Below are 27965 nucleotides of genomic sequence, written 5' to 3'. Positions count from 1 at the left end.
CTCCTCACCCATAGCTCCAATTGATCGCCAATGTCGGTTCGCGTCGTCGCCAGGCTGCGGCCTCTCCTGGCCCAGGAGCTGGAAAAGGACATCATTGTTCACACCGACAGCGTCGAGCCCGAGAAACCGCCGACCATCGTCAAGATTCCGAACCCGCGCAACGAGAGCGAGGAGTTTTCCTTCACCTTCAATGGCGTCTACGGCTCAGAGACGACGCAGGAAACATTGTTTACTTCTGAAGGTGGGAGCGTTTTTCTTTTTCTTCTCCGCCACTCTCCGCGTCCAACGCGTCTTACGGGACTAGCCGTGTTAACCTGAGCAGTGGCGCCGCATATCAAGTCACTGTTTCAGGGTCTCGATGTTACCATCTTCGCGTATGGTGTCACTGGCACGGGAAAGACGCACACGATGCGAGGAGGGATGAAACTGGCTGAGCGAGGCGTGATTCCCCGGTTGCTCAGCGGTATCTTCCGCAGAGGGAAGAAGATTATGAAGGACACGGATGGAGAGACCACGGTAGATGTGGCACTCTCATACTATGAAATTTACAACGACAAGGTCTATGACTTGATGGAACCCCCCGAAAAACGAACGCCAACTGGGCTGCCCCTCCGCGCAGAGGCCAACGGCAAGACGGTCGTGGTGGGCTTGACAGAGCGAGCTTGTGAGGACCTCAAGGACTTTGAAACATTGTATATCGAGGCCAACAACAACCGCGTAACAGCGGCTACAAAACTCAACGCTCACAGCAGTCGAAGCCACGCCATTCTACGGGTCAAGCTAACGCAGACAACCGGTAACATGGTTCGCGAAAGCACAGCATCGGCCATCGATCTGGCTGGTTCGGAGGACAACCGCCGGACAGATAACGGCAAAGAGCGGATGGTGGAGTCGGCAGCCATCAACAAGAGCCTGTTCGTACTCAGCCAGTGCATTGACGCCATTTCTCAAGGAGCCAAGAGGATACCATACCGAGAGTCCAAGATGACCCGAATTCTCTCACTAGGCCAGAACAATGGCATCACCGTCATGATCCTCAACCTATCACCACTCCGAAACTACCACTTGGACACTCTTAGTAGTTTGAATGTTAGCTCTCGAGCCAAGCGGATTGAGGTTCGCGAGATCGAGAACGAGGTCGTATTCAAGCAGGTTCCTAGGACGAACTCAGTTACAACTACTCGGCAGCCATTAAAACCCCTAGCCAATGCCATAAATACTCATATTGCTGCCAATGGAAGCGCAGCGGCGAAAACTACTGAGGCAGCCAAGCCGGTCAAGGCTTTCAGTGTATATACGGATAAAGCGAAGCCTTCAGCCATTGCGCGGCCCTCCCTTGGTTCTGTTCCTCCTCGCTCATCCTCAAAGAACCGGTCTTCATCTCTGAAGCGATCATCTGACCATCACGACACGACCTCTCGACCTAGCAAGCTTGCTCGGCCAATCATTCACCAAACCCCACAGCAGCAAATCGCAAAACCCTCACAGCCTTCAGCGCCCCCAGCGCCGTCGAAGCCTCCGCCGGCGTCGCAACAAGCTATTACCGTGACAGCAGCCGAAATCGAGGCCTTGGTGGAGAAGAAGGTTAGTGAGATTCTGGCAGCAAGGGAAGCAGCTGAGGAATCTATTCGGCGGACTCAGACTTCGCCCGAGGCGAGTGATGCAGTCCAGAGGCGGCTGGAAGCTTTGGAACGACGAATTGAGAACGAAGAGTGGAGAGAGGACGCCAAGTCCGAGGGCCTGCGGTGTCTGCTAGCAGCGAGGCACCACAAGGAGCGAGGCGATGATGCCGCTGCGCTCAAGGCTTACGAAACGGCTTTGCCATACTTTCCGAACCAGCCCAAGCTCTTGGGCAAGATTGAGCGCCTACGGGCACGGATAGAAGCTTCAGGGAGCTCAGGGAGCACATCCCCTGAGAGGAAGGAGAGGAAGAGGGAACGCAAGCCAAGACGCAAGACTGTCAGCGACGAAGATGGCGACGATGCTGAGGCAGATGGGGAAGAGGAATGCCAAGTTTCTACACCAAAGATCAAGGCAACTAAGCTCAAGGCTAGAAGAGAGCCAAAGACTATTCTTACGGAAGACGATGAGGAAATCACGCCACGTACACAGCGACTTCTCGACGTGGTCAACTCACGAGATGCGAGCCAGATCCGGGGGCTTGTAGGATTCGGCGCGAAGAAGGCTCAAGACCTGGTAGACTACCTGGAGATCGCGAACACCGAGGGCGGCGGCGAGATTGAGAATCTATCTCAGCTGCGGACGATTCCCGGCTTGGGTGGGCGAACCGTAGACCGCGCATATGAGGGATTGGTAGCAAGGGCATAAAGTCATGGGCGGCGTTTTTTTATACAGTGTGTGCATGTGTTACTATCGTGCACTTGGATACCAGAAAGGCGGCCGCAACGAGTGGTCGCATGAGCATTCTATGGCGTTGGGCGTTGTTGTCGCAGCTTAAAGGGGATCAACGTATTGCACATGTTGCTGCTGGTCGTTGATTGGCTTGAAGACGCATTTACAGCGAGCATTGATGAAATTGATTTTCACCCCTTGCATGAAATGCCATGCAGCCTCGACTCGAACCGTGTCTTACCTTTTTTGGTGTTTCAGCTTGGCTGTCTCATCATCCAAGTTTGTGACGCCCTTCTTTTATGTGTTTGTGACTTGTGATTTGGCTGGCGTTGGTTTGCTTTTACTGACTGGGCTGTTATTACCGTCCATGTGATACTCACACTTTGTTAGATATTAGAATGGTGCTTGTTTTCATTGCTGTATACCTCTATATACCTGATGCTGAGACATCGAGTAGTGAGGTAGGTTCTGCACCAGCTACTTGTTTGTATGCTTGATTTGAGGCGTTAAATGTAATAAATTATCTTGAAGCTTAGTTAATTTATAAATCCTAGTGATATATCATTTTGTGGTATAGACGATGTGCTACAAGCTCAGATAGAGGTCATCATGTTAAGTGGATACTACCTTACAAAGGCGCATAAAAGTTCACGATATCCAGCACAATCAAGATATCGCCCAACAACACCGACGTCACGAGCAACTAAATCGCAAACAGCAATTCCACGATTCAATCCAATCATGTAGCCAATGTACCTCTACTTCGTATCAGCAACAGGAACATCCCCGGCATCCGGACATCGAGAGCTGTCAAACCTACGCCTCCCAATGCAAGACGCCTCCACGAGTAAACCAATCGCCACCTTATCGCAACTCCCGGATATCCCAAACAAAACAAGGAAAACAGACACACAACACCTCAAGCCAGTCATTTCACTTCATGCAGAAAGAACCCCTCACCAAAAAAAAAAAAAAAAAAGCGTAAGACACAAACCATGTCTCACCCACCTACCTTGTCTTAGAAATCCAAAACCCGGACCCCCGGTAAAAACCACCTACACAACCAAAGATCCTCGATTCATGAACCCTCAAATCTCCACTCAAAACGTCTCCTACTGCACGTTCTGGCATATGTTCCCTCTTATAGATCCATGACTCCCAACACCTCTTTTTTTTTTCCCCTCGCCCCTCACAAAACGGCCATTGGTCCAATCCCTTCCGACAAAGCCCATGCGGCAGGCTTTCGCGCCAAGTTTCATGTACCGCACGGCGGCTACGTCGGATAGGCCCCCCCTCCAGAACAAAGAGAAGCACAAAAACCCACTTCTTTCCAGGAAGGAGGCGACTCTGTGTGTTTTGGGCTTTTGTATGGGGATGGGGGGATGCGTGTCATGCACGAGGTGGCAGCGGCACATACGTAATGCGCATGACGCGGCGGCAAAAGAAATTCTGTCCAATTGTTTGGAGTGTGAGCCGATTTGGTGATGCTTACTACCGGATTTTTTCTATCTTGTCCTGCGCTGATTAATTGAGGGGAAAACATCCGGTTATAGATCTGACTTATACGGACGTGCTGGGGCGGAACTCCCGGATTAAAATAGGAACTCTCACAGAAATAGGCCATCATGTGAGCATGCGCACTTATACGGGCCCGACAGAGCCGTATAAGCCTCAACAACTGGGTCCGTAGCAGCAGGAATCAGGTAAGTCAAACGTGTTTGAGTAATTCATCTCATAATTCTGGCATCTATGTACAAGAGACTGTATTGAGGAAAATATGTTCAACCCAAAAGTCATAGCAGACATGTCGTATGCTGCGCCCAGCTCCGTAAACTAAAAATCAAGTATAAAAGAAAATGTAGAAGATGCTTTAACCTAGCAATGAAGAACCGCCAGCGAATCTTTCCAGGACCAACACCACCCCATGTCCAGACCCAAGAAACGGCATGGTGAAGCAGAGAGAAAAGGCATCTAGAATCGAACGAGCGTGAAAAGTATGGCCTTTGATGAGATACAAATGATAATCGTGAGAACACGACCGGCGGTTTACTTCTGTACGTAGGGTTGCCGTGGTAGGTCGTAACCAAAAGCTACCCACTATGGTATCTTCCGCTTTTTGTCGTCTTGTCTTGTAATCCAAACCGTACACCATCCAAAATGAAAATTGGCTTTGTCGTTTTTGTTTTTGTTTTGTATAAGTCTTGTGTGTACCCTTTTGGGGGGCACTTTACCGAATCATGCTGGTTCGGCGCTGGACTGTCCTCTGCTGCTCTGTCCGGGATCCTCCAAAGCCGGGCATTGAGCTAAAGCGGTTGAGCTTCTTGCGCTCAGGAAGGGCCTCCATGGTAGGAGAGGTAGGCTCAGGTGTCATGGAGTGCATGGGAGATCTGGGAGTGGGCGAGGCGCGATCGCCGTGGAGAGCGTCCATGCGGGATGCGGTCGACTCTGTAGAAGAGCCGGTGCTGTTGGGAGTCTGGTAGACGTACTCGCCATCAACATAGACGGCGTTGGACACAAAGGTGGAGCGACGGTTACGGCGACGGGTGTAGCGTTGCTCAAGGCGGAAGAGCTCCAGCTTGGCCTGGATACGCTCGAAGAGGCTTTGGCCCATGTTTGCGGTATGAAGAAAAAGGTAAAAGTTTGTGGTTTGTGGTAGGTATAGAGGTTTGCGGGTAGCAACCGAAGGCGTAGATCGTTGTTATTCCGTTGGCTCGTTTCACGTTGGTGCGAGGAAAAGACGTTCGAGTTCGAATCAAAGAGGAGTTCTCCTGAGTTTGTACGTTTGCAGTAACAAGAACCGAGTACGTATCAAGTAGAGAATCAGGTGATGGGAGGTGAAGCGGTCTTGAGGTAAGATGGAGGAAAAGGAAGTGGTACGTTTGGCAGGGGACGTATTGGGAGCTCCCGTTGTATTAGTAGCGTTGAAGAAGTAAAGAGTGACAAGAGGTTGGGGACCTGCAGCTACAGGGGCGTTTTGCTAGATGAGGAATAGAGAGAAAAAAAGAATGGGAAGAAAAGAAGTTCAAGTTGGATGCAGAAGAGAGGAAGAGTGGAAGGTCTTGTGCAAAGATCCTGGAATCGGCGGGCCGGGGGCAAAGATATGGCCCAGCAGGTACGAGGTATGAGGTACGATGCTCATTAGCGGAGATGACAGCGTGGTGGAGGTAGCCCGTACCAGCTCGTGTACCGCTACTCCCGGAGCGTACTGGTACCTGGCAGACCCAGAAGCGCATGGCAACGCTGCAACGGCACGCCACCAGAGGCCGGGGGATCACTAGCGACAGGTATCTGGACCTGGCGGCGCTGGCATTTGGCGGGCATTTGGCGGGCAGGCGAGTGCTCGGGCCTCTGAGGGACAAGTACCGCTACTCACTGTCAGCAGCGCTAAGGCGCATAGTCTCTAGGGCTTGAATGAGCCGCAGGGGTCCCCACGTCGCTATGAGAAGGTGCCAGCGGTAGTGGCCAGGCCAGGTAAGGCGCTGCCTCGGGGGATAAGGGCGAATGCATCCCTTATGCAGGACTAGGCGGATTCTATTGTGCGATGTGGGCATTTTGGACGGGCCAGTCGAGTGGCAGTGGTGGTTGAGGGGAATACTTGTATGGGAAAAAAGGAGGAGGCAAAAAAAACGAGGGAATACTCCGCTGTAGTGCACTACTATAGCTGTGTTAGTACCCTGAGGTCTACCAAGGTCTAGGTCTTGTTTTAGTAGGCCTACTGTAGGTCTGTCTTGGTCAGCAGCAAATTGCTTCAGCATTTGGGCTCGATCCATGAGATGCCACAGCCCACGTGTGGCTGCAACTATAACATGGAGCTTTAGTCAGTCGATAAACCCAGTCCAGCCAGTGCCTCCAGAATCATGCAACGCCTGTAATGCCGTACGAGTACCAGGTATCCTGATGAATGCCCTGAAACCCTCAGTCTTGCCCTCTCTCTCTCTCTTTTGCCCTCCTCCCCCTGTTGGCCTCGCCTTGAATGGGTGAAACACCTTGCTCCGTATTTGCGGGCTCTCTAGCGCAGGGGCTCCATCTTGGCCCAAGTGCCCGCGGCCACATCGCGCCGTTGTGGGTGGTTGGTCCGTTGAGCGTTCAAGTTTACTTACTGTGGATGCGCCAATAATGGTCGGGCCCGAAGCTATCATCCCGGATTTCGCAGTGCCCAGCCAGGATCGGGCAAATGTCCTGAGACCAGCCAGCAGGGCAGGCGTTGGCTATGGGTAAGCGACATTGGCTGCTGAAATTGGCTGCTGCGTTATCTTTCTCCGCAGTTATCGATTGAAACCATTCTGCGTAGGTAAGTTGTTGTTTATTCACTGTCATTTCTCTGCCGTGCCTTTTACTCTTCACCTGCATAGCATCAACACTCGAACCAATCGATGCCCTCTACCGCCTCAAGACAGCAGAGCACAAACCCTAAAATTAGCTCAGTCTCTTGCAGGCAGAGAGCGTTTAGCAACTCGTACATGCACGACAGCCCAGCTGCAGCAGCCACGGCCGTACTCGTATTTGCGACAACCCTGTCTCGACCACTCAGTGGTTCATATTCATCCTCCCGTACTTGTACCTGGTAGCTGTCGTGCTACTTGTGGTACAGTAGTGCCTGGAAGCTGCATGGCGCCTCGTAGTGCTGGAATAGCGCAGTCCATCAACCCCCTGCGTCTGGTCCTGTTCATGTCATGTCGACTTTAGCCATTTCCTCTCCTCTCCGTCGATTACCCACAGCTGTAAAGTACAGTAGTCAATCGACATGACACAGCGCCGCGGATTCGCTCTTTTCCTGGCCAGGCCTCGATTCGCCGTCCTCAGCTCAATCTCCCCTTTTTGTGTCGGGCAAGTCACGGCTCGCTGGTGACATGCATGGGTGCGGCCTAGCACACTGTTTCCACGTGGATTCCAGAAGCGAGGCGCGCGATCTTGACGATTTTGGGGAGAGCTAGGGATAGGACCTCGCCCTGTCCCTGCAGCGGGTTGAGTGATATGGTACAGTATAATGCTGCAAGTGATGCGTCAGTATTACTTCGTGATTGTACTCCGTAGTCGGGTCGTATTTCATCATTACATCCGGTGTTCTGCCCAAATGCAAGAAACTTTTTTGCAGGCAAAAGTCTGAATAAAATTTCAGCCCATTCGTGTTTGCCCTCTGCCGTCTCCAAGCCTCAGCGTTGATACGAAATGACATCTAGCGAGCCGTCGTCGGAAGCTCCCGAGCACACAGATGCTCCAACGATCCTCAACCTCCGTCCATTTGTGCGCCTGAGCACCGCTTTCCCGTCGTAATGCACACTGTGGATGGCGCACAGGTGTGGAGTCCCCAAAACCGATGGTCCACGGGCTTAAATTTCGCCAAAGAAGCTGTCCGGGTAGCTTCATGCTTCTAATCCCTAGGTTATTTCACATTAGCACCAAGGCATGACCTAGTAGTAGCTGTAGATGGGACCGCTAGCTGTCCTTGGCCGTTTGTGGCACCAACACTAATAAGATGATGGATCACTGCTGTCAGAGCTGAGAGATCAAGAGAACTACTGGTGGCGTCTCGTAAAATTTGGAAGTATCATTTTGATTGTGCTTACAAGATATGCCAATCAAAATGACTGATGCCCGTAGTTCGTACCGTAGCGGCTCTCACAGCTACGGCACTTCTCTTGTCCCTCCACCGTTCCCGGGTGTGTTGCACGGAGATCGTATCATGTGTAGCAGCGACTCGGCCTCGTGCTCTGCTTCTTGTGTTGCATCAGTCAAGTGTCTCAAGTACAAACTCGCCTTGCCGGTATCCGCTATCTGCTATCCGCATTAGAGCTACACACGGGAAAGAGCGGATCAAGCTTGGTGAGTGCCTTCTGAATGGGTAACCGGGTATCGGCAACTATGACATCAACTCACTTCGCAGTGGGCAAGTGCAGCTGCTGAACCTGCCTCTACCCAGCAGTGGTGCCTTGGAGTACCTGCCTTGTGAGCTCGATATCTTTTCCATGACGAATTTCAACTCAAAAATAGGATAAAATTAAGTAAAATAGAAAAGACGGTAAAGCAGAGATGTCGATACCCGTGAGGAAGGACCAGACCAGAGTTCCCATGCCGTCTCGGCGCGAGTTGAAAAGTGTGTACATGCTTCTCCTTGAGATAATATCTGGGATAAATAGAACACCGACTCTGTGATGCTGCTCGTGTGCTTTTTTGCAACATTCTCTTGTGATTTCTTGCGTCTTTGAACTCTCTTGATGCCAATCGCTTTGGTAAACAATCTCAGGTTGTTCGAGACAGGCAACCGCCTCTAACCGTCGCTGAACCAAGTCATCACGATACAGCTTCCGCCTTGTGATTTTTGAAGCTGCAATTCTACAACAAACAGCCTTTTGAATCCGTCTTCCCTATCAAGGTACCTCGCCGGGCCAAGTGCCGCAAATCACCATGCGAGCTATCAACCTCGGGAGTCTCGCCATCCTCGTGGCAGGCGTCTATTCAATGAAGGGTGGACAGAAGAGAGTGACAGATACACCCACAAAGAACATCAATGTCGCAACAAACAAGTACATAGTTGAGGTCGAAAAGGTATGCTGTCATATTAATTCACTTGCCAGCTTGTAGCCAGCCATTGACCAGATTCGCGATGCAGGGTAGCGTTGCCTTTATGACTCGCCAATTTGACTCGCCAGCATCGAGAAATAGTACCTACTTCAGGCAGTTTGACTGTGGGGACCTTTTCAATGGGATAGTCGTCGAAACTGAAATTGACAATGCCGACACACTCGGCGCAGTCCCTGGTGTGTCCAATGTCTGGCCAATGAAGACTGTTCCAATGGCATCTGCCATAACGCGATTAAAGGCCGCTCCGGACCCCAAGAATCATAACTACTCTGTGCATCAGTGGACCGGTGTTGATCATCTCCACGCTCGAGGTATTCGAGGCAAAGGTGTTACCATTGCCATCATCGACACCGGCGTTGATTATACCCACGAAGCGGTTAGTCGCCTTGATCTATGGCAGACTAGCCCCCCTCGTGCTAAATACTCTGCAGCTTGGCGGATGCTTTGGACCTGGGTGCAAAGTTGCTGGAGGCTATGATCTCGTCGGAACAAACTGTAAGTTTTGTTATCAGCCGCTGGCTGAACAGGTGACATGATGGCTGACACGAAGGTGGAGGGAATTCTCACAATGAGAAGCGATACCCAAAAGACCCGGATCAAGATCCTATGGACTCCCATGGCCACGGGACTCACGTCGCCGGAATCATTGCCGCTGAAAATGAATGGTAATCTACCAAATCCCGGCCGATCATCATATTTACACACTAATTTCCCCATCAAAGGTTGACCGGGGTGGCTCCTGATGCCCAACTTCTTTCGTTCAAGGTTTTTGCCGATGTAAATGCAACGATGATATCCTTAATAAACTCCTTGCTGACAGATTATCCAGGATCCCTGGGATACGGATGAAGATGTGCTCATTCAGGCATTTTGTGATGCATATGGCGCTGGGGTAAACCTCCCTGGATTTTGTCCTCCACGTACTACAGCTAACCACGCTCAACAGGCTGACGTTATTACAGCAAGCATCGGCAGACCTGATGGGTTTGCTGATGACCCATGGGCTTTGGTTGCCAGCAGAATTGCCGATAAAGGTGTTGTAGTTACAATTTCAGCCGGGAATGAAGGCAATACCGGGCCATTCTACTCAAGCAGCGGCGCCAACGGCCACAACGTATTGTCTGTAGCCGCCATCAACGTGACCGGGAATCCAAACATCAGCACCTCTGATCCCAGGGCAGCACCGATTCCTGCCTTATTCACGTCGTGGGGCCCGACTAATGAGTTACTGCTCAAGCCTGACATCGGTGCCCCAGGCCTTGAAATCCTCAGCACCGTGCCAGACAATGACTACACTTCGATGAGTGGGACATCAATGGCTGCGCCATACATTGCGGGTATTGCAGCGCTGTACATATCCAAGCACGGTGGTCGTGAGCTACATGGCCCTGGATTCGCAAAACAACTAGCCAACCGGATTGTTTCCAGCGGAGTTAGCATTGGGTGGGCTGCTGATGACATTGATCTCGATTTTAGAGCCCCTCCTTTCCAAGTGGGCACCGGTCTTGTCAATGCGCTCAAGGTGATTGACTATGATACGCAGTTGGAGTTTGAGCCTTTTTCGCTGTCAGATTCCATACAGTTCCGATCAAGATGGACAGCCAACGTTACAAACTCAGGGAACCAAACGGTGGTTTACTCTTTTGAGCTTGAGCCCCAGGCTGGAGTAGAAATCTTGGATCCTCATTATGGTATAAAAACTGCCTACAAACTGGAGCCATTGCGGATTGTGCCCCCCGTTTTATTGCCCAGTGATGTTTCAGTAGCACCTAGAGAGACGAAACAAGTCGAGTAATGTCTTCCCACCATTCAAATTGTACGTCATATATGGCTAATAAACCTCAGGTTCATCTTTGATCGTCCCGAAAACATAAATGATGATTACCTACCTTTATATGGTGGTAAGGTTTGGATGAGAGGGAGCAACGGCGAAGATCTCTCTATTCCATATGGAGGTGTGTTCAGTCCCGAGATGGATAGTTTTTCAACATATTGATTTGTCATTGCACCTTTTAGGGGCAGCATACGATACTGAGAAGGCTTTTGACACCATGTTCATGGGAGAACCCTTCATCACAGATCGGGGGGCCAACTGGACGTAAGTGCGCCCCATCAACAATTTTGAGAAGATATCTAATGTCGACGACGACAGTTGGTCATTTATTACCGACAAAAGCAGATTTGACTTTGTCGAGTTATCTGCCCGTCTCGATTACCCATGTTTCCATCTCCGCTGGGATGTCAGTATCCGCCCCCTGCTCCAAGCCGGGTCATTAAACTGCTAATTAGGATCATCTCTTTAGATATACACCCCGTTTTGGACCGAAATCCATTGGGAGTATCCTCCCGTCGTTGGGGAATCCGGCTATGTTGGTGCAGCGGCCACAATGCGAGATGCCGACACCTTCTGGTACTACGACCCTAGCCGTATGGATAAGGAGCAAACAGTCTCGTTTCCTATGATGAGGGTTCCACGTGGCTATGCTAAGCATTGGTGGTTTGGCAAGCTAGCAAACGGAAGCTATATCGCTCCAGGCAATTACACGTGAGACAATGCAATCTAAACAACTAACTTGTTCGAGATTCCTGGATCTGCTAACCTTTTGATGTAGCCTGCGATTTGCTGCTTTGCGCCCCTACGGCAATCCCAACATCTCTGATCATTGGGACGTTATGCGCATGCCTGTGCGAAACATTCAAGTCTTACCATACAACCGAACGAACTCCACCACACACGGAAGATGAGTAGGTAGCGGATAGGGATTTTGTCTGTCAAGGATTCAATGTTATAGACAATTGGTCTTGGTCATCTTTGAAACATTATAGAGATTATTCCTAATTTTGGAGGTTATAGACTGTAGATGAAGCTGGGCCATCTTAGTATACGAGATAATCATGTTGAGAAATATGCCCTGACTTGGAATTCTATCTAGAGTTTTATATCTGTAATCGATTTCTTAGACCCCTTAATCTCTTTGTATGCTAGGTTACGCCTCTGTCTTCTGCTTCTTCGGCTTGGACTGCGCAGCATTACTTTCCACACCACGCTTGTTCTGGGTAGATTCTCCATTTAATTCACCTCGGTCTTGTTCATCTTCGTTATGATCTGCATTCTCCCCGTAGTCGCTTTCATACTCTCCCATGACCTCGGCCTCGTCAGGGGATGGGAACAATGTTCTCCAGCTTCCATCTATAACCCTGTCGTCGTTTCCGTATAGCCCCACGGCATATGCTTTCTTCATGGCCGCCATGCAGATGTCTCGCCGCTCGTTGAAATCAAACATGGGCTTTGGGTACGTCGCCTCTTGCCGACCCGAGAGTCCATCTCCAGTGACCCGGACGCCGGCCTCCTTCTGGTCGAAGAGAGGCATCTTCCACGGCTCGTAGATGTACTTTGCTTTCACGCGGCTGAGTTCAGGAACCCATTGCCGGATCAGGGCGCCGTCCTTATCCCACTTCTGGCCAAAGGAGACGGGGCTGTAGCAGCGGAAGTACTGGGTGAAGAAGGCGGTACAAGAGAGCCACTGCCAGTTGCCGATGTTGCAGGCGGGCTCGTGGTCGATGAGCCACTCCTCGAAAACCTCTGCGCCGCGCTCCCAGTCGACGTAGCAGCCGCCGCGGGTGAGGAAGCAGGCGACGCTGTGGCGGCCGAGGTGGTGGATCCAGCCGTCGTGTCGGAGCTGGCGCATGAGGGCGTCGATCCAGGGGAAACCGGTGACGCCGGCCTTCCATCGCTGGAACCACGTTTCGGCTTGTTGGTTGTCGATGTGGTGATCTCCCGTGGCGAGGCCTGTGTCTGGGTCGCGCTTGGAGGGGAGATGCCAGGGGATGAAGCGGCAGTAAGGGTTCATTGCTGTCTGCGCGAATGATGCGCCAAGGGCTGCCTGGGCGGCAAAGTACATGTCGCGAAAGAGTACTTGGCCGATGAGGCTCTCTGGGGGCGATGAAGCTGCCTTGCCGTAGGACTCGACGATGGCGTGGACGCGCCAGTAGAACAGGCGCACGGAGAGGGCCCCAAAGTGGAAGAATGGCGAGAGCAGGGTTGTGGACTGGGGATTGAACTGGGCTGGACTTGTCTTTGGCTTCTGGAAAGTTGCCGTGTATTTTTTATCTTTGAGGAGCTCGTCGAGAGCCTTGAGGGCACGCGTTTCGCCGCCTCGATGGGGAGTCGTGGCTGGAGGAAAGCCGAGTTCCTCCAGCGTTTCAATTGCAAAGTCGCCATTCGGGCCCGCGATGTGTTTATACTCAGTGTCTTCCTCAGATCTATAACTTTCATTGAAATCTGGTTTCGTCTCAGGAAGATGCCGCTCGAAATCCACGGGCATGTCTCCCGGATCAGGTAAGCTCTCAGGTGCGGGAATGGGCTTTGCGACGGGACCAATCTTCTTGCCCGCCGCCTGTAGCTGGGTTATCGACATGGTGGGTTTTCCGCCGTGGTGTTTGACGATGTCGTCGCTGTCCCAGAGAGTTCGGCCTGGTCGAATGATGACTTCGACTCCTGCTGCTTTGGCTGCTTTGGCGACGGCCTCGTCTCGAGAACGAGCATATGCGTCTGTGTCCTTTTCAAAAACCAAGTGGGTGGGCTTCCATGCTTTGAAAAGTTTTGGGAGGAGTGTTTGCGGGCCTTCCCTGAGAACGAACAGCTTGGAGTTCTTGTTCAGCTTCGTAATGGATTGCGAGAGGTCATTCTGGCAGTCCAATCTAATGCGAAAATATCAGTCTCTCGTCTCATCATTCAATGAAGGCTTTCAGCCAAGGTGCCATACAGAAACTGCCACCGATTCACGCCTCCTCTGGCCTTGTACACGTAGTGAGGATCCCATGTGAAGATTGGCCAGAGGACCTCTGGCTCGAGATCTAGGGCTGCTTGGAGGGCCGGCGAATCGTGCAAACGGAGGTCTGTTCTGAACCAGTATATCACGCGTGGTTTGACCATTTTGCTGAATTGTGTGATTATATAGACAATTCAGTCAGTGGAATCTTTAATCCACGTTTGAGATTTGGATGACACGAATATTCCAGAGGAGCATTCCAGAGGAGTGTTGTTGGTTGAGGCGTCAGTCCATGATGTCATGATTGTGTTTGAGGCCGATGCTCGTGAGCGAGCTAGAATGTCTCGATCGAAGGGATGAGGCCATCTCGACGGACTCAACATTCGACCTTGTACACCAAAAAAAAAAAAAAAAAAAAAAAAAAAAAAAAAAAAAAGAAGTGGCATCAAACATACATTGAAGTGCATCTCTTTGTAATCATTCATAGCCAACTTGCCTTTCTAACGTAAGGCCGAGTTAAGGATAGCTGCTTACAAGGCGAAGACAACCACTAGCCCGAGTTTAAAGTTGAAGCCTGTAAGTCTCACTGTAATCCCTCGGTTTCATTACCACTTCCAAGCTTGTCATCCCTTATTGGGACATCAGTTTAATAGTACCTTGGGAGATGTAATCTCAAACTTTAAATTACTAGCCAGTTGTATGTATGTTTGTGTAGCGCGGAGATATTGGCGTGCATTTTTATTCCGTATTCCATGTTTGGAGTTAGGCTGCGATGCCCGAGTCCCGATGAATCCTACATTCGCCAGGTCAGCACTAATAGCTGAGAATATCTATATAAGACATAAAAAATTGAAGCAAGAAGGGCAGTAGACAATCAGTAATCATTTTCTCCTCAAAAATTCCTTAAGTACCAGCCAAAAGCTCCATAGCAACATGCAGATAGTCTCTATCAACGACTTCATCCGCCAGTCCTTTGACTTCCTCGTCATCGGCGGCGGAACTGCTGGCCTTGTCGTTGCATCTCGTCTAGCTCAAGATGGAAAGTACACCGTTGGAGTTCTTGAAGCTGGAGGGACGGCAAACGGCCGCGAAGATGTCCAAATTCCCGGCTATCTCGCAATGTCACTGGGCAGTGAAATCGACTGGAAATTTCAGACAGCACCGCAGACAGGTCTAGGAGGAAGGTCGGTCAGTTGGCCGCGAGGAAAAGCCCTTGGTGGGTCGAGCGCCATCAACTTCATGACTTGGATGAGAGGTGCTAGAGAGGACTATGATGGGTGGGAGGCGCTAGGCAATTCCGGATGGGGATGGAATGAGCTGTTGTAAGTGCTTTTCAGGCAATAGCAAGGTGAATCAATGTGAATATTCTCTGATATCGGCTCATAGACCTTATTTCAAAAAATCGGAAACGTTTCATACGCCTAGCGATTCTATACGGGATGAAGAGGACCTTCGATATGATCCCGAGGCCTTTGGAGACTCAGGACCGATTCACATCTCTTATGCTAAAGAATACTCTCCATCTAATCGTCACTGGTTCAAGGCACTCAATTCATTGGGAGTACCAACAAACTCTGCTCATTTTGCGGGGTCGAATGTCGGAGCGTGGACAAATGTCAACAACATTGACCCACGCACAATGACCCGATCATTTGCAACCAACTATTGTTCCTTAGCTGGCTCTAATCTCCACATCTTGACTGATGCTACAGTTCAGGAGGTTATCCTTGACAATATTGACAATGAGTGTGTAGCCTCTGGAGTACGGTTTACATACAAAGGCGAGGAGCATGTCGCCCTAGCATCTCGCGAAGTCATATTGTCCGCTGGAAGCATCAAGTCCCCACAGATACTTGAGCTTTCGGGCATAGGCAATCCCGAGATATTGTCTCGGGCCGGCATTGCTGTCAAAGTGGACAGTCCCATGGTAGGAGAAAATCTGCAAGACCACAACGGTATGTACCTGTTTCGGCAATACCAATTAGTATTAAAGGCAAGTCTTGAGCTAACGGGGAGAAATAGCGGTCCATATCATCGCAGAAGTAGACCCAGAGCTTGAGAATAGAGATGACCTCTTCTTTGATGCTAACTACGCAGCTGAAGCTCGAGAACAGTATCGTCGAGACCAAACTGGCCCTCTTGCCAGCATTCCTTCTTCTTACACTTTTGTTCCCCTTGCCAGCTTCATGTCACAAGATACGTTGGAGAGGTTACATTCTCAGGCCCAAGCTCTAACCGGATTCTCGCCAGCCAAGAAGACTCTCATGGAGCAGCGCCTGAGACATGCCGACCGGTTCGGCTATGCAGAATACATCTTTAGACTTGGCGCCGCGCCCATGGCTGTGACTGGCAAAAAGTTTGGCACGCTGTTCCAAATTCTGCAGTATCCTTTCGCTGTTGGCTCAATCCATATTCAGCCACCGGCCGCTGAGGGAGATGATCCTGTGATTGATCCTAGGCATTACCATGGCCCTCGTGGAGAGATTGACCTCGAGGTTATGATGGAATCGACCCGCTTTGCTCGCGATATCCTGCTTGCGCCTGCTTTTAGCAGTGTTGTGAAGCAAATATTTCACCCCCCTGCCAGTTCATACGCGAACGACGAGTATATGAAGAAGTGGATCACTGATAGCACTGCTGTAGCATTTCATCCTGTTGGAACATGCGCCATGGGCGGCCATGAAGGTATTCGAGGGGGAGTTGTGGATGAGAGGCTCAAGGTTTATGGAGTCAAGAAGCTGCGTGTTGTGGATGCAAGCATCATGCCGCTTCAAATAAGTGCGCATATACAGGCGACTGTTTATGCCATTGCGGAAAAGGCATCATCCATGATCCTTGAAGATGTGGCACAAAATTAATACAGGCATGATACTCACGGTAGCGTTCATATGAGGCAATTTGCCGTGCTGATATAGATCGAGGTAATTACAGTATAAAAGATATGTTCATGAGCTCCAATTCATCCTCGTGATATTGTGACACTCTCATCATCGGCATCGTGAAATCCAGCTCTGGCTCTTGCGACAGTAAATTCGCTTGATGGCGTTCTAAAGACGGATGTGGATGACGGAATGTTTCGAAGAGAGATGCCATGAGGTGGTTGAGTGGTAGGATCTGTAGATACCTCAGAGCCACTGTGGGCTCCATCAGGCTCCGAGGGCATCTTCAGATTCTGTTTCACCCAAGGCAGCAAGTTGAAATAACCACCACAAGCGAATACGCCTATCCAAAGGACTAGCTCAGTCCCGTATATCACCATGCCGAGGATGTCCAGTTTCGGCTGGAAGAATACTGAGACGAGTGAGAAGATATCGCCGGCAGCATCGATGCCCACAAATATGAATGAGATTCCGCGCACTGATCGATGGACATATATATCCCAGTAGTGTCTGAGCACGCCAGCAGCGAGGAACGCCGCCGAGAGGATTGCCATTAAAGTATCTGGCCATGTGAGATGCTTAGAGTGAGCCGCTCGAAGGGCGAAGATGAGGGCAATTTGTGTACCAGCCATCAAGAGAGCGATGGGAATGGCTACGAGAAGACAGCGAGAAACAGGCCATTTCTAGTATTAAGACTAAGGTTAGTCATTGGTAATTCCTGCTGGGTAGCAACAGCGAAGCAATTATGTACTCACCTTGTCGTAATATCGACATTGAGCCCAAGTGACCAGACTTAAGAGTGTAAGAATCTGAGGCTGGATGCGTAGGGCTATATTGAACTCCTTGGTGATGTTGTACACTCCAAGTGGAACGCCTGCACACGCCCACAGCATCATCATTGAGGGCTGCAGGCCGGTGGTGTTGTGACGACGATAGTTGATGATGATTTGGGGGATAAGCTGCCTCTTGTTTAGTGATGCTATTCACATGCCGATAGTATAGAAACGGAGGCAATTGTACCTGTACAGACCAACACACCTAGGAGGAATAATATTAGCCGGTGGTTTGAGAGATGTACCATCTTCATGGTTAGTAGTTATTGGAAGAGGCTTACAGCTCCAGCTGTGCCGAGCACATTTGCAGCCACGGGATTGTCCATGATCGAAATTTAGAGGGCCGATGAGGTTATGTCTTTTCACCTTGAAAGTATGCTGAGGCGGCCAGGTTCGAGGTTTAAATATTCAGACATTGCCATTTCATAGTGACGATAAAAGAGCTCAAGCGTGCATGTTCGAAAGCAACAGCAAGCCTCCAGTATAGAAGCATAGTTGACGTGATGAGTAAGTGGATGCTTCAAGGCGGGAAGAGGAAGAGGCGATTACCTAAGCCCCGCCTTTCGCGTCACCTCTTTTTTAATTGATTGCAGTCCAGACGCGTCTCCCCTCCAAGACACGCGCCGGTGGCTCTACAGGGGATTCTGCAAGCCACGTCTTTTCGACCAGCTGCATCTCCATGCTTCATTTCCTTCGCTCCGGCTGGAAAGAGATTTGGAAGTTTTGAGGGATCGCTTGGGCATCTTCATCACAAATTCATAGTCTCCAATCATGGCTTCAAGACCCGAATTGAAGGTACATCTGCCTCTTACATCAGCCAGACCGCGAGATACCGAATCTGACATTGTATCACTAGGTCGACGACGAGGGCGGCTTCATCCGCTTCTTCAAATCTCTACCAAATCTCGGCGAAGATGCCGTGCGGATATTCGACAGAGGCGACTGGTACACCTCCCATGGCAACGATGCCATGTTCATTGCTAAGACAGTACGATACCTCTCCAGTCAACTCTTTTTGATCAGTTCACCTCTAACATAGCCCCTTCAGGTCTACAAGACGACATCCGTTGTCCGACAACTCGGCAAGAATGACCACACGGGTCTCCCCTCCGTCACATTAACCACGACCGTCTTCCGGCAGTTCCTCCGCGAGGCGCTCTTCAAGCTGGGCAAGAGGGTCGAGATCTGGCAGAGCTCCAGCGGGCGGATGAACTGGAAGTGCATCAAGCAGGCGTCCCCGGGAAACCTCCAAGATGTCGAGGACGAGCTGGGTGGCCAGATTGATTCGGCTCCCATGATTATGGCAGTCAAGATATCCGCAAAAGCTTCGGAGGCACGTGCCGTCGGTGTCTGCTTTGCTGACGCCAGTGTGCGAGAGCTCGGTGTCAGCGAGTTCCTCGACAATGATCTCTACTCCAATTTCGAGGCTCTTCTTATTCAGCTTGGTGTCCGGGAGTGTCTCATTCAGTACGAGAAAGGCGACAGAGAGAAGGAGAAGGACCCCGAACTGGCGAAAATAAGGCAAATCATCAATAACTGCGGTGTGGCCCTGGCCGAACGACCAGCCGGTGACTTTGGCATCAAAGACATTGAGCAAGACCTGACCCGCCTCTTGAAAGACGAAAAATCAGTTGCCATGCTGCCACAAACAGACCTTAAGTTGGCCATGGGTTCCGCAGCATGCCTGATCAAATACATTGGCGCCCTACAAGATGTTTCCAACTTTGGCCAGTATCAGCTTTACCAACATGACTTGGCACAGTATATGAAGCTCGATGCCGCAGCCCTCAAGGCTCTTAATCTCATGCCCGGTCCACGAGACGGCTCCAAGACAATGAGCATCTACGGTGTGCTCAACCACTGCAAGACTCCTGTCGGCAGTCGCCTCTTGGCGCAGTGGCTGAAGCAGCCGCTGATGAGCAAGGATGAGATTGAAAGGCGACAGCAGCTCGTAGAGGCGTTCTATACCGATACTGAGCTCCGTCAAACCATGCAGGAAGAGCACTTGCGCTCTGTCCCCGATCTCTACCGTCTGTCGAAGAAGTTCCAGCGCGGCAAAGCCAATCTAGAGGACGTCGTCCGCGCCTATCAAGTTGTCATCCGCCTGCCTGGCTTCATTGGCACCTTGGAAGGAGTCATGGACGAGGCTTACAAGGATCCTCTCGACGATGCATACACCAACAAACTCCGAGAGCTGTCCGATAGTCTCGGCAAGCTTCAGGAGATGGTTGAGCAAACAGTTGACCTCGATGCCCTAGACCGGCACGAGTACATCATCAAACCAGAGTATGATCAGAGCCTGCGTGTTATCCGCAAAAAGCTTGATCAACTCGACCGTGATATCAGACAGGAATTCCACAGCGCCGCACGCGACCTGGACCAGGAGGCCGACAAGAAGATTTTCCTCGAGGCCAACCACAAGGTCCATGGTGTGTGCATGCGCCTGACGAGACAAGAAGCTGGCTGCATCCGCGGCAAGTCAAAGTATCAGGAGTGCTCCACCCAGAAGAACGGCGTCTACTTTACAACAAAGCAGCTGCAGGCCTATCGTCGTGAGCACGACCAGCTATCGCAAAACTACAACCGCACCCAGAGCAGCCTGGTGAACGAGGTCGTCCAGGTAGCGTCCTCGTATTGCCCCGTCCTCGAGCGTCTTGCGGGCGTGCTGGCTCATCTGGATGTCATTGTCTCGCTCTCTCACGCCGCCGTGTACGCTCCTGAAGCCTATGTCCGACCCAAGATGCACACTCGTGGCGAAGGTCAGACAAAGCTCACCGGCGCTCGTCACCCCTGCATGGAGCTCCAGGATGATGTCCAATTCATCACCAACGATGTGGATCTCACCCGTGACAAGTCATCGTTCCTCATCATCACCGGACCCAACATGGGTGGTAAATCTACCTACATCCGCCAAGCCGGCGTCATTGCCCTCATGGCCCAAGTTGGCTCTTTTGTTCCCTGCTCAGAGGCCGAGCTCACCATTTTCGACTCTATCCTTGCCCGTGTGGGTGCCTCCGATTCTCAACTCAAGGGCGTCTCGACCTTCATGGCCGAGATGCTTGAGACGGCCAACATCCTCAAGTCAGCTACTGCCGAGTCCCTCATCATCATTGACGAGCTTGGTCGCGGCACCTCGACATACGACGGTTTCGGTCTAGCGTGGGCCATCTCCGAGCACATTGTCAAAGAGATTGGTTGCTTTGCCATGTTTGCAACTCACTTCCACGAACTCACCGCGCTGGCCGACCAGTATCCCCAGGTCAAGAACATGCACGTCACGGCGCACATTAGCGGCACCAATGGCGATGTCAACGCCAAACGCGAGGTCACGTTGCTGTACAAGGTTGAGCCCGGCATCTGCGATCAGAGTTTCGGTATCCACGTCGCTGAGCTTGTGCGCTTCCCAGACAAGGTCGTTCGCATGGCCAAGCGCAAGGCAGACGAGCTCGAAGACTTTACTACCAAACACGAAGATCTTGGCGTGAGCTACAGTACTGAGGACGTCGAGCAGGGCAGTGCAATGCTCAAGAAGGTGCTGGTTGAATGGAAGGAGGCCGTGCAGAACGGAGAGCTGAGCAAGGAAGAGCAGGTGGCCAAACTAAAGGAGTTGGTGGCAGCAGACGAGCAGCTGCTCGCCAACCCCTTCTTTCAATCTGTCAAGGCGCTATAAACAAATCACATGGATGGAGGATAAAATCAACGTCAGTTTACGCAAAGGAAGACATTTAGTGTAATGGCCTCGCATTTAATAGCGCCAGGAGTTGGGATTGACGGCATTTATTTGGGAAACAGATCCTATCATTGGGAAGGATATGCATATAATAGCACTAAGAGCGCCGATATTTAAGGGGCATGAGACTCGCGATTTTACATGAAAAGCTTTTATATCCTGTGTATTCCATATGTCAGCGTACTATTCGTGACATGCAGCCAGTATAAAATAGTGAGAGATAAAGAAAAGAGTTCCATCAGACAATACAATGTAGATATGGTGATAATGTAATCAGTGATATCATAAACAGCCTCTGAAGAGATTTCATCATGGAAAAGAAGAAAACAAAGTGCAAAATGAAGAATATTCAAAACAACGTACCTTTTTTCAAGTTTTGTCGTCGTGACACCGGCAGCCCAGATCCAAAAACATGCAGACCAGCAAATGGCAATAGCAATGGTGATGGCGACGTGGCAACGGGAAAACAAAAAAAAAAATCCGATTATCTAGCATCGCATCTCTTCCGCACTGGAATGCGATGGATATATGTACAAGCTGCCGCGGACTCACCTCAATCTCTGGCAGCTGGCTTTAATTCTTTCTTTTTTATCATTGTATTTATTGGCTGCCCTCAACGGTGGCGCTCACAGGGTTAACTTCGAAGCCATACTTCTCCTTGATCCGCTCTCGTCTCCGCTCCTCATATCCAGGAGGACGAATGCCTGCATTCGAGTGTCAGCTTACAGAAATCTACTTTGGAGATCCTTGGGAGTCGAGACTTACCTCGTCCCTCGCCAAGCTCGGCGACTGTCTGCTCAACGGGCACCCGGGTTGTCCGTCGAACAATCTCCTTGCGCTCAAATTCATCCTCCTCCTTGTAGAAGCTGTCCAGTCGTCCTCCAGTGACGTGGAACAGGCCCTGGGCAGTGCCAACGAAAGCACCGAGGGCCAACACGATGGGAGTGCGCTTGACTGTAGTATGGGAGTCAGCAAGCGCCATTACCGAAAACCACGCAGAGTTCCGAAGGGATCCTTACAAGGAAGTCCGAGAACACTGCCGCACATGAAACCTCCGAAGGCGGCGGCCCAAGCATCCTCCTTCTCACGCAGGTTCATCATCGTCCGGGAGAAGAAGGCATAGGCACCGGGACCGGCAGCTAGAAGACACAAACAGCGCACCCGTCAGCCGAAACGCATTCTGATAATTGTATTCCGAGAAAGGAATCCGGCCCAATTGGAGCCGCATCCTGCAGGAGGACTCAGTCCATACCGGCAATGCCAATGATGGGAGCTCCCCGCGTAAAGACGCTCATAGCGCCCACGTTGCGCTTCGACAGGGCATTCTGGATGGCGGCAATGAAGATGCCGCTGCCCAGGCCGACTAATGAAGTCTTGGCCGTCTCGTCAAGGACGTCATGCGGCACATACGGCTTCGCCATGGCGTTGTGGAATTGGGGTATCTCGCCCGTGATGGGAGTTGAAAAGAGAGGAGGAGCTGTTTTGACCTGGTTGAGTGCCTTGATGCCGGGAATTGCGCATCACGTGATGGGAGTTGTCATCAATTGGGCTGCCGTGATTGGACAGAAGAATTTTGGGCTGTCAAAGGCTGTCCCGGATTTTGGGCGGCGGTACAAAGGTACTTGCTCGGCCCCACCAGCCCACCAAGAGATTTGGAGCGCAAAAGATTGCCCCATAGAAAAAGTCCATATAAGACTTTGGAAAACTCCATGATATTGGCGATTAAGGGCGTTCTAGCGGTGTCGCAGTGACCAATTGTGATTTCCAAGAGCTTTATTCAGCTAAAAGGCTACTTTGGATATCAAAAACCTCAAAAATAGCTGGTACTACACTTCTGTGACTCACCATCACATAAACAGTCGCCGGCAGAGGTGATCTCAACAACACAGCAGACAGTTCAATCTCAAAGCCAACCCGGCTCCAATTGAACTTCTCATCCCGGATCGAATCTCCGTTATCTCATAACCTCATCAAGAACCCATCACTCAAGTCATACCACACATAAATCATCGCAGAAATGAGTTCCCTGGAGTCTACCGAGGCCTCAACACAGCCTCTCTCAGAACCAATGGACACTCACCAAGAACAAGAACAAGCTCAACCCGCCCCCTCAAACCCTCCCATGTCCAAAAACGCCCTCAAGCGTCTCCGCAGGCAAGAAGAATGGGAAGCCGGCAAAGACGACCGCCGCAAGCGCCGCAAGGAAAAGCGCCACGAGCGCAAGTCTCGCGTCCGCTCCGAGCGCGCCGCTCTCATCGCTCAGGGCGTCGACCCTCTGGAGCTACAGAAGAAGAAGACGCCTTCAACTCTAGCCCCTATCGGTATCATCATCGACTGTGACTTTGAGGAGTACATGATGGACAAGGAGCGCGTCTCGCTGTCCAGCCAGGTCACCCGGTCGTACTCTGACAACAAGCAGGCGAGGTATCGCTCGCATCTCTGGGTCGCAGGCTTCAACAAGGGCATCGCAAAGCGCTTCCACGAGGTCCTCGGTGCGCAGCACAAGAACTGGAAGGGCATCTGGTTTCACGACGGCGACTTCACTAGCTGCGCGGCCAAGATCCGTGAGCGCATGAACGCCACCGACGGCAGCGGAGGCGAAATGATTGAGTCGCTGCAGCGCAGCCTCGACGAGGCTCCCGCGTGGACTCGTGATGAAACCGACCCTTTTCCTATTCCTGGCCCGGAGCCGCCCCTGGATGAGGCGAACAAGGACGTTGTGTACTTGTCATCTGATTCCCCTTACACACTTGAACGCCTGGAACCAAACACATGCTATGTCGTAGGTGGACTGGTTGACAAGAACCGCGAAAAGGGCCTTTGCTATAGACGCGCGCGGGAAAAGGGCATCCGTACAGCAAGATTGCCAATTGGCCAATTCATGGTAATGCAGAGCCGGCAAGTCCTAGCGACGAACCATGTTGTTGAGATTATGCTCAAGTGGCTAGAGTGCGGCGACTGGGGCCAGGCGTTTTTGAGCGTGATCCCAAAGAGAAAGGGCGGAAGATTAAGGGGTGAGGATGCCGGCGATGGTGAAGGAGGTGAGGAAGAGGGTGAGGAAGCAGGTGAGGAGGAGGAGCAGGGGCAGGATGAAGAAGACGATGAGGAGGAGACATCAGAAACCAAGGCACAAGACGCTGCAACAGCTGAGGCATCAGCTGATGCTGCAGACGAAGGACACGCTGAACAAGTAAAAGAGACATCATCATAGGCGTAATTGTTGTATACGGCTCCTTGAATAATACCAAGCAAGATTCATGCCCAAAAACCTGCTGCACAAAATTATATATCCCTCCTGCTATATGCAACCTGGTGACAGTCCATTGATGCTCCATATCATTATGACTCTAAAAATCCATTGAATCGTCCTCTCGCTCTCGCTTTACTTTTGCAACACCTTCATCTTTGATGAGAGCCGACACAAATGATCTGAATTGCTCAACATACGGCTTGAGGCTGGTCTTTTCCCAGTCAGCAACGTTGGCTTTGGACTTGTCATCTTCATCACCGTCCTCTCCACCCTTCCAAGTATCGATTTCCGCGAGTAAGCTTTGCACCGTAGGTACGCCAAGAGGATCAAAGTCCTCGAGGTTTTTGGTATCAATGGGCACGCAGACTCGCCCCGTGCCTGGATGCACAACAAAGGGGCTCTTGAGCAAATGGTTCAGCTTCTTGCTGACTTCGATATCGAGGCGAGGATATGTATATTCCAGTACAATATCCTGCTTAGCTTCCAGCAATCCTTTTGCGTCCAGATGCTTACTTGCACCGGTCTTAGCCACAGCGTCAATATCAGCCCATTTTGATGTTGACGATCGCCCTGGAGCGGCTTCCCATTTACGGCGTAATGAATCGTTTAGAGTGCGATCCGGGAGAAGTTGTAATAGTTTCTGAGCTTGTTCATCTGTTCCCCAAGGATCCTGGACAGCCAGTACATCTTCTTGGAAGTGCGTCTTGAGAATGTCGAGACTCCGGCTAAACGACATGTTAGTGCCATTGCTGCTATCAATATTATCCACCAAAAGCAGAAAATCGTCACTCACCTGAGGTGTGGGTGTAGTGGTCTCTTGACATTGACCTTCTTGCCACTGTGTGAACCACCCTTGATTACTTCCAGGTAGTTTGCTATGGCCCTCCGCTTCTGATCATCCATTGACCGAGCCTTCTTGTCGCATACCCAAGCGTGGGCACCTCTTCGTCCAGAGTACACCCACATGATGTGGTTGAAGCCAAAGTCGTCTCTCAGAGCTATATCGACAACCTTGATGGCCATGGTCATGAATTGCCAGCACTTGTTGCAGATGGTGGCCTTGTCACAGCATGTTCGGATGTCGTCATAATCGGTCAAATCGATATCAAAGCAAAGCTCTTTCGACAGGGGCTTGAAGGCGGACGACTTGTGCAAGGATTTTCGATCTCGAGGGTTCGTTGTATAGACGGGGCCGATTTCGAAACGGGAGGGCATGAGGCGGAGGACATCTTTTCGTAGTCTAGATGCACTGTGAGCACAGCTGCACTGGTCATTTGCTTGCACATATCAGCTTACAGATCTGCCGTTGCAAAAGACTGGTACCGCAGATATGCGTCGTTTTGCAGAGTAAATGCAAACTCGCGATTGCCAAAGTCATTTGTAGGCGTTGGGCTGTGGTTCAACCACTGGAAGAGCTGTCGCCAGGGGAAGAGTCGTTGGTAAAAGCTGCGCATGACCTCTGGATCTGAGGCGGGGATGTCTCTATGCATCGAGTGGTCAGTTGGTTATTATCCCCTCAAGAACTGCTGGAACAAAGACGAGATAACCACTTACGAGGGTGAAGCTGCTCGTGCCGGTGAGCTGACGCCTTCGCGCTTAACGGGCGCTAAGCTCGGAAACTCGTCGTCGGAGTCGACATCTGCGAATAGCTCGTCCAACTTGACCTCCTTTTTTGATTCCTCGGCTTGGCCTGCGGGCGGTGCCTCCATCTCGTTCATATCGACATCGAGATCGTCGTCTGACATGGTTGCGGTTGTCTGTGCTGGAGCAATGTTGGTGGGAATTCCTGGTTCGCCGTCTATTTGCTCGTCCTTGATAGCAGCGGCGTTGCCCGAGTTGAGAGAGAGCGAATGTGGCATTGCTTCTCTTTTTCTTTGGGCAGCTGGATCTGAGCTGATTGGCTGCTGGCTTGGTCCTGCAACGGAGAATCTGGTCGGGATATTTTGATATGGCGAACAAGGCCCAAACCCTTGCGCGGGGATGGTCAATTGGATTGATTGGGGAAAACGCGTCTTGACGCGTAAATTGAAACTGCCACTTGACAGCTAAAGTGCATAGTGCCTATACTGAGAATATACTGTGATGGATACTGTACGTGTAATTGAGTTCAATGGATTCAGTGCTGTCAGCTTAGGGCGCTTCAGAGGCGTCACCCCACTGAAGCTGCCCTCGGAGCTCCCATGGAAACAGTCAAACAGTGTACTCCGTATAGCATCCATGGATGGATGGATCCGTCCAATTGATGGGCAGCTTCAGTGACTGATTGCTTGGGCACCAACCACAAGCTTCCAGCTCCAGACCTATAAGCAGCACCTGCAACTACATATTTACAACCACACACTTCTATAACTGACCTGCCACCTTCAATATCTACTATACTATTCTTCAAATTGCTTAACAGCTCAACACTCTTTAACAATTACGAGCTTCACCTCAATCCCTCACATGAACGGATTAGAGTTTGAGCCAACCCTCCGGATCGTCTCCGAATCAGAACACCTAAATTACCCTATCTGGTAAAGATCTTCGACTCAGCTTCATGCGTCCCAAAAAGCAAGGGCCTAGACTAGAAAGTTCCAAAAAAACCACCAAGCTATCCGGCTTGGCAGAACTGTCATCTGTCATCGTCTGTTTTCTCTCTCCACCGTAAGGAACTTTTTTTTTTCCTTTCTCCCCGTGTCAGCCCACGAGTTTGGTCGGAGTTTGGGGGATTACGGCGCAAGGCACCATCAGCCCCCATGTTTTCCTTGTGGGTTGTTAGCACTGATACGGAGTACATCCAAAACAAACACCAAGTCCGCTCCTCTGTCGTCAAACAGAAAAAACAAGAACCACAAAAAGAAACCAAAGAAAAGTAAAGAAAAAAACCTCGTATCGCTCGTGTAAGTGCTACACCGTCAAACCGCCTCCCGGCTGTACCACATAGACACCAGTTGCCCGCTGCTTGCTCATTAGCCCGCCGGCGCATCTACTCCCAGGCGAGGTAGCATCAACAAAAGGCTTCCGGCATCAAGAGCCCCCCCTTGGCACAACCTCAGATTGATTGCCGCATAAACACACCCGGGCCGTAGAACTTGCTCTAGACTGCCGGGACTCTGACGTTGCCACCCCCAAGGTAGTAAGTAGGTAGTAATAGGCACCCGGATAGACTAATTAGTGCCTGGCAAGGCATGTACGAGTATGTACAGTAGCAAACAATTTGCTGACAAGGGCATGCATTCTCCGTCCCTCTCGGTATAAGTGGCTCGATCCGCCTTCGCATCGACAGCCATCTCCCTCCCCCGTACAAAAGCAAACACATAACAAGCCCTTGCATGATAAAATCTCCATTATACAATACACACCTCCTTCTTCTCCCATCCCCCAAATATCCCATATCCATGTCCACAACCTCCAACTTCGCCGTCATCCCCCGCTTCCCGCTACCAAGACTCTCTCTGGACCACCCGTCTCCATCATTCCCGGTCCAGACCACTATGGAACCCTCAGCGCCGCGCCTGCGTCGTCGGATCTAACGGCTACAGGCATCCCAAGGTGTGATTTTTCTGCAGCCTTTTTCTTCTTTGT

At 50.9% G+C, this 27965-nt stretch overlaps 10 protein-coding genes across 10 annotated transcripts; 5 read left to right on the top strand and 5 right to left on the bottom strand.

The window, feature by feature from the left end:
* Positions 1-30: 30 nt before the first annotated feature.
* On the top strand, positions 31-2328 carry TRIVIDRAFT_147307 (uncharacterized protein; the record flags this gene model as incomplete). Its single annotated transcript, XM_014102072.1, has 3 exons — positions 31-241; positions 320-1344; positions 1468-2328. 3 exons carry the CDS (start codon positions 31-33, stop codon positions 2326-2328), a joined length of 2097 nt encoding a protein of 698 aa, XP_013957547.1.
* Positions 2329-4579: 2251 nt separating this feature from the next.
* On the bottom strand, positions 4580-4963 carry TRIVIDRAFT_37740 (uncharacterized protein; the record flags this gene model as incomplete). Its single annotated transcript, XM_014102071.1, has 1 exon — positions 4580-4963. One exon carries the CDS (start codon positions 4961-4963, stop codon positions 4580-4582), a length of 384 nt encoding a protein of 127 aa, XP_013957546.1.
* Positions 4964-8977: 4014 nt separating this feature from the next.
* TRIVIDRAFT_37325 (uncharacterized protein) lies at positions 8978-11679 on the top strand (the record flags this gene model as incomplete). The annotated part of the gene is made up of 11 exons (XM_014102070.1): positions 8978-9310; positions 9366-9429; positions 9491-9599; positions 9657-9711; positions 9764-9826; positions 9881-10725; positions 10780-10889; positions 10951-11032; positions 11087-11174; positions 11238-11479; positions 11547-11679. 11 exons carry the CDS (start codon positions 8978-8980, stop codon positions 11677-11679), a joined length of 2124 nt encoding a protein of 707 aa, XP_013957545.1.
* A 242-nt stretch (positions 11680-11921) lies between these two features.
* Positions 11922-13870, bottom strand: TRIVIDRAFT_37166 (putative photolyase class 1; the record flags this gene model as incomplete). Its single annotated transcript, XM_014102069.1, has 2 exons — positions 11922-13635; positions 13701-13870. 2 exons carry the CDS (start codon positions 13868-13870, stop codon positions 11922-11924), a joined length of 1884 nt encoding a protein of 627 aa, XP_013957544.1.
* A 769-nt stretch (positions 13871-14639) lies between these two features.
* On the top strand, positions 14640-16564 carry TRIVIDRAFT_36446 (uncharacterized protein; the record flags this gene model as incomplete). The annotated part of the gene is made up of 3 exons (XM_014102068.1): positions 14640-15028; positions 15093-15661; positions 15729-16564. The coding sequence occupies 3 exons, from the start codon at positions 14640-14642 to the stop codon at positions 16562-16564; spliced, it is 1794 nt and encodes a 597-aa protein (XP_013957543.1).
* Positions 16565-16665: 101 nt separating this feature from the next.
* On the bottom strand, positions 16666-17744 carry TRIVIDRAFT_190328 (uncharacterized protein; the record flags this gene model as incomplete). Its single annotated transcript, XM_014102067.1, has 3 exons — positions 16666-17268; positions 17374-17550; positions 17700-17744. 3 exons carry the CDS (start codon positions 17742-17744, stop codon positions 16666-16668), a joined length of 825 nt encoding a protein of 274 aa, XP_013957542.1.
* A 445-nt stretch (positions 17745-18189) lies between these two features.
* Positions 18190-21088, top strand: TRIVIDRAFT_36626 (uncharacterized protein; the record flags this gene model as incomplete). The annotated part of the gene is made up of 3 exons (XM_014102066.1): positions 18190-18213; positions 18275-18406; positions 18467-21088. The coding sequence occupies 3 exons, from the start codon at positions 18190-18192 to the stop codon at positions 21086-21088; spliced, it is 2778 nt and encodes a 925-aa protein (XP_013957541.1).
* Positions 21089-21717: 629 nt separating this feature from the next.
* Positions 21718-22586, bottom strand: TRIVIDRAFT_86835 (uncharacterized protein; the record flags this gene model as incomplete). Its single annotated transcript, XM_014102065.1, has 4 exons — positions 21718-21852; positions 21914-22102; positions 22168-22287; positions 22401-22586. The coding sequence occupies 4 exons, from the start codon at positions 22567-22569 to the stop codon at positions 21749-21751; spliced, it is 582 nt and encodes a 193-aa protein (XP_013957540.1).
* Positions 22587-22862: 276 nt separating this feature from the next.
* Positions 22863-24975, top strand: TRIVIDRAFT_178758 (uncharacterized protein; the record flags this gene model as incomplete). The annotated part of the gene is made up of 1 exon (XM_014102064.1): positions 22863-24975. One exon carries the CDS (start codon positions 23166-23168, stop codon positions 24357-24359), a length of 1194 nt encoding a protein of 397 aa, XP_013957539.1.
* TRIVIDRAFT_169007 (uncharacterized protein) lies at positions 23757-26382 on the bottom strand (the record flags this gene model as incomplete). The annotated part of the gene is made up of 4 exons (XM_014102063.1): positions 23757-25123; positions 25192-25638; positions 25695-25880; positions 25953-26382. The coding sequence occupies 4 exons, from the start codon at positions 26255-26257 to the stop codon at positions 24496-24498; spliced, it is 1566 nt and encodes a 521-aa protein (XP_013957538.1).
* Between the last annotated feature and the right edge of the window lie 1583 nt (positions 26383-27965).

The sequence above is a fragment of the Trichoderma virens genome, assembly GCF_000170995.1.
Source record: "Trichoderma virens Gv29-8 chromosome Unknown TRIVIscaffold_5, whole genome shotgun sequence".
Classification (NCBI taxonomy): Eukaryota; Fungi; Ascomycota; class Sordariomycetes; order Hypocreales; family Hypocreaceae; genus Trichoderma; species Trichoderma virens.
This window is presented reverse-complemented; position numbering and strand designations above follow the sequence as displayed.